Source organism: Perkinsus marinus (assembly GCF_000006405.1).
Source record: "Perkinsus marinus ATCC 50983 genomic scaffold scf_1104296952816, whole genome shotgun sequence".
In the NCBI taxonomy this organism is placed as follows: domain Eukaryota; phylum Perkinsozoa; order Perkinsida; family Perkinsidae; genus Perkinsus; species Perkinsus marinus.
This window is the reverse complement of record NW_003208756.1, coordinates 7,691-12,952: the sequence shown is the minus strand read 5'-3', so window position 1 is coordinate 12,952 and position 5,262 is coordinate 7,691. Positions and strand designations below refer to the sequence as shown.

The 5,262-nt window shown below is 46.9% G+C and overlaps 2 protein-coding genes across 2 annotated transcripts; both read left to right on the top strand.

Annotated features, from left to right (window-relative positions):
- Window positions 1-190: 190 nt before the first annotated feature.
- Pmar_PMAR017890 (hypothetical protein) lies at window positions 191-748 on the top strand (the record flags this gene model as incomplete). Its single annotated transcript, XM_002776916.1, has 2 exons — window positions 191-404; window positions 486-748. 2 exons carry the CDS (start codon window positions 191-193, stop codon window positions 746-748), a joined length of 477 nt encoding a protein of 158 aa, XP_002776962.1.
- A 3,935-nt stretch (window positions 749-4,683) lies between these two features.
- On the top strand, window positions 4,684-4,923 carry Pmar_PMAR017889 (hypothetical protein; the record flags this gene model as incomplete). The annotated part of the gene is made up of 1 exon (XM_002776915.1): window positions 4,684-4,923. One exon carries the CDS (start codon window positions 4,684-4,686, stop codon window positions 4,921-4,923), a length of 240 nt encoding a protein of 79 aa, XP_002776961.1.
- Between the last annotated feature and the right edge of the window lie 339 nt (window positions 4,924-5,262).

Below are 5,262 nucleotides of genomic sequence, written 5' to 3'. Positions count from 1 at the left end.
ACAAGATCGGTATTGCAGGTGTTCTCAGAATACTATTCTGGACGGTGTAAGCATACTGCCCATATTCAAGGGTGAGATACCGACTAACGTCAATGACACTAAGGCTCTCGAATATCTCATCCGTGAGAAGAAAGGTGATGTTAAAGTGGTCCTGTTAACGGATGGGTTCACAGCACCCGTCCCATTGCCGATGCAGATAATTCAGAGAGCTGCTGTAGCTGGCATGCTCGTTGTGATATCTGCAGGGAATAGGCATCTGGACATGGACAAGACCGAATACTATCCTTGTTCCCGCCGGGGACTACACGGTGGAGGAATCTTCTGTGTTGCAGCCACCAATGGTACCAAAATGCAGCTTGATGACGAAAGCAATTTTGGCTCAGCTGTTGACATTGCCGCTCCAGGTTACAATTTAGCTGAAACAAATTTCAATGAGGGGTACAGCAGGGGTACAGGCACTTCGGGTGCCGCCGCTATCGTAGCAGGTATAGCTGGGATGCTCTACAGCCTTGAGCCTTCACTGAAGACTAAGCTGACTCCTGCTTACATCAAAAGTGTCATCATGGTCACGGCCACCAAAGGGGTCAAGGATAATAAAGGAGAAAAGACTCTCTCCTTCGGCCGCGTGGATGCTGCGGCAGCTGTTGATAAGATGCTTGGAAGAGGGCCTCTCTTAAAGGGGCGGTATAATTCCCCCATTTCGACTCCATTTTCTGACGACAGAGCCATCCACGTACTTGTTTCGTGAACTTTCGTCTATTTTTCTGGCCTTTCCCTCGTTGGATGGATTGTCCACTTAATGTTTGTATCCCAATCGCCATTTTCTACGAACTCGAAGATCTGATGTCACACGTAGCCGTGTAGTCGGGGATTTGGAATAGATAATTCTTCGCTCTCCATGCACAAGTGTCGAGTTCTGAGTTCGCGCCGTGGATCAATGTTCGGATCGGCTCTATTGAAACATGCGAGAGGGATTGATGTGTTGAATTATAGGAGAAAGTGCTGCCAAGTGTCGCAGTAGTGCTTGCCATAGTAGTAGTGCTTGCCATAGCAGTAGTGCTTGCCATAGTTGTAGTGCTTATCATATAGTCGCAGTGCTAGCCATAACAGTAGTGGTTGCCATAGTAGTGCTGCTTATCATATAGTCGTAGTGCTTGCAATAGTAGTACAGCTTGCCACAGTAGTAGTGTTTATCATATAGTCGTAATGCGAGCCATAGCAGTAGTGCTTGCCATAGTAGTAGTGCTTATCATATAGTCGTAGTGCTATCCATAACAGTAGTGGTTGCCACGTTAGTAGTGCTTATCATATAGTCGTAATGCGAGCCATAGCAGTAGTGCTTGCCATAGTAGTAGTGCTTATCATATAGTCGTAGTGCTTGCCATAGCAGTAGTGCTTGCCATAGTCGTAGTGCTCATCATATAGTCGTAGTGCTATCCATAACAGTAGTGGTTGCCATAGTAGTAGTGCTTATCATATAGTCGTAGTACTTGCCATAGCAGTAGTGCTTGCCATAGTCATAGTGCCCATCACATAGTCGTAGTGCTATCCATAACAGTAGTGGTTGCCATAGTAGTAGTGCTTATCATATAGTCGTAGTGCTAGCCATAACAGTAGTGGTTGCCATAGTAGTGCTGCTTATCATATAGTCGTAGTGCTTGCAATAGTAGTACAGCTTGCCACAGTAGTAGTGCTTATCATATAGTCGTAATGCGAGCCATAGCAGTAGTGCTTGCCATAGTAGTAGTGCTTATCATATAGTCGTAGTGCTATCCATAGCAGTAGTGGTTGCCACAGTAGTAGTGCTTATCATATAGTCGTAATGCGAGCCATAGCAGTAGTGCTTGCCATAGTAGTAGTGCTTATCATATAGTCGTAGTGCTTGCCATAGCAGTAGTGCTTGCCATAGTCGTAGTGCTCATCATATAGTCGTAGTGCTATCCATAACAGTAGTGGTTGCCATAGTAGTAGTGCTTATCATATAGTCGTAGTGCTTGCCATAGCAGTAGTGCTTGCCATAGTCATAGTGCCCATCACATAGTCGTAGTGCTATCCATAACAGTAGTGGTTGCCATAGTAGTAGTGCTTATCATATAGTCGTAGTGCTAGCCATAACAGTAGTGGTTGCCATAGTAGTGCTGCTTATCATATAGTCGTAGTGCTTGCAATAGTAGTACAGCTTGCCACAGTAGTAGTGCTTATCATATAGTCGTAATGCGAGCCATAGCAGTAGTGCTTGCCATAGTAGTAGTGCTTATCATATAGTCGTAGTGCTATCCATAACAGTAGTGGTTGCCACAGTAGTAGTGCTTATCATATAGTCGTAATGCGAGCCATAGCAGTAGTGCTTGCCATAGTAGTAGTGCTTATCATATAGTCGTAGTGCTTGCCATAGCAGTAGTGCTTGCCATAGTCGTAGTGCTCATCATATAGTCGTAGTGCTATCCATAACAGTAGTGGTTGCCATAGTAGTAGTGCTTATCATATAGTCGTAGTGCTTGCCATAGCAGTAGTGCTTGCCATAGTCATAGTGCCCATCACATAGTCGTAGTGCTATCCATAACAGTAGTGGTTGCCATAGTAGTAGTGCTTATCATATAGTCGTAGTGCTAGCCATAGCAGTAGTGCTTGCCACAGTATGCTCTCGCACTGAGTTGATCTCGACGTCTATGTCAGGTCTCATCATTCCAGGATCATCGATAGCAGAGCTGGTTAGCCAGCAGACCAATGCATGCTTCTATTATACCAGACAGCACGGAGCGAACGCCGCAATAGATGCGCAAAGAGGAACGGCCGGGAGACCTGTGGAAAGAAGCATCGCGATCGCAGGGTCGTTGGACAAGGAGTCGTCCCGCACAGCACATCTACATCAGCGAGGATTCCGCTACATATTACATTCCGTCGAGCGCGATGATATCAGCCTGTCGGAAGGGTAAAAAGAAGTTGGATAAATGAGTTGGATAAAAAGATGAGTGAACTCGCAAAGAAATACCGCTCTGAGACCGTAACCGTATGGGGTGATTGGGAGGAGTACTTATCTCTCAACAAGAATGTGACTGTGGTGACCACAGTCACAATCTTTGGACCACATCAACGCCAAGATACCAGTGCAACTGCTATGCCGGGAGGAGCGGGAAATGCGTTCATGTTATCGGAGTTCTACTGATGGAGTCGAGCTTATCTGGTCACGACTCGCGGCTGCTACAGATACCAGGAGGAGCACCAAGAGGCCAACCACAGTAGTAATGGAATGAGGTGCTGTGCCTGAAACTAGAGTCTTGAACATGGATCAATCTTGTTTGTGTGAAAACTGAACTTCATCACGACTCCAAAAGGATATTCGATTATCAAATTTCAATCCACTACAAATACGCCATATGAATTGTTGGATAAAACCATGAATGATTTTGAGCAGGCAAATTCTAACCGGGGCCATTAGAGAGAACTTTTGGCACCCAGGTACACACGAACATCCGCCAGAGAAATAGACAAGTCATACGCTAGGCGCAATCAAGAACTCGTGGCATCACTGGTCGGCCAGGACCCTCCGAGACAGACCTTACCAGAAGCGGCGAGAGTCATAGGATCACCACCGCAGCAGTCCAGCAAGGAGCCAGGATATCTGCAGGGACGACGGTGCAGGGCTTCCGCACCGCCGAAGCCTGGTTAACCTGTACCTCGGTGTCTCTTCATGGGCGAGTCACCAAGACCGGCAAAATTATCTAAGGTTACAGAAGCAAACTTGCATGGGAGGAAATAACCCACCACAACAGCACAAAACCATGTGGCAGATGATGTTGACGAGGAAAGTGCAGAAATACCCGATGTAGGGCTAGCGAAAAAGATGCGTCTAGTGGTGCTCCTCGCTAGGAGATGTTGCCACCGATTGAGATGCCAGAAGCTGATCAGGGACAACCAAGCAGTAAGACTGAAGTTTGGAGCTACTGAGCACTCATCGCGAATTCATTCATCACGGGGTCCTATTGAAGGCTCTTATATCATAACTGTTAGGTGGTGCGCCTCCCCCAGCAACTACACACCAACACCCTCCATACAGGAGTCCTGGGAGCGATACTCCAAAAGTGAACAAACTCGAACCACAACAGTGAGGACACACTCAAATTCAGGTACATTCAGCTTCGGAGTCGAGGGCTTCAATCGTGGATACAGTCCGGTAGCCGGAGCACAGCGAGAAGCTGAAAAGAGGCCGCAGAAATGATGAGTGCCAGAGTGAGCTCAATTTCTAGAGACTCAACGAGCTCCACTTACCACTAATACCAATGAAGATTCCATCGTCTCAGGTAGCCAACCCAGCACGCCGCCTCTGAAGCGGCGTCTCCGTAAAGGGCGAAGGCCAGACTATGATCGTCTGCATCATGGTGAGTGGTCATACATGAATCGTTATTAATTAATCAACCTGCACTGAACTAAGCACGATGCTCTGCTCTTCAAGTCACAGGTATTGCGTTCCACATATAACACGGCCACAGAAAACAAAACGATGGGAATTGTGCCACAATTATTGTGGGATCCGGGATTCACAGTTAAGGTTAAGGCCGGGAAAGTCAATGACACAATTCAAAACTACGATTCGGCATCGAATCCTAGTTATGATAGTACTGGCCACAATGGCCAACTTGCTTGGGAATGATCGGGGTTTGAACCATAGTAGTCCTAGTGATAATGGCTACAAGGGTCCTCGGTGCCAACGTAGTTATTGACGAGGCCATAGTAGTCCGAGTGATAATGGTTACAAGGATCCTCGGTGCCAACGTGGTTCATGACGAGGCCATAGTAGTCCGAGTGATAATGGTTACAAGGATCCTCGGTGCCAACGTGGTTCATGACGAGGCCATAGTAGTCCGAGTGATAATGGTTACAAGAATCCCCGGTGCCAACGTAGTTCATGACGTTGATGACTGATGATTTCATGACTGTCATTCTCTCAAGTATACTGGTGCTCCTGAGATCACTGCTATCTTCAAGTGCTATCTCGATCCAAGGTCAACCACTATCGACTTCGATGAAGCAGCTAAGAAGGCCTCCATAAGCTGCATCACTTGTGCTCTCGTCAAGACCAACCCTGGCGATACTATCGCCGCGATAGACAACCCAAAAACCCTACCTTCAACGTCATCCCTGAGCGACCATTTCACGTAGTCAGTTTGGATGTACTTGATCCTTACGTTACGACCACAACAACCAATGGTTCGAGCGGTAAATTCTACCCCGTCAATTTGGCCTGTCAGCTCACTAATCTAC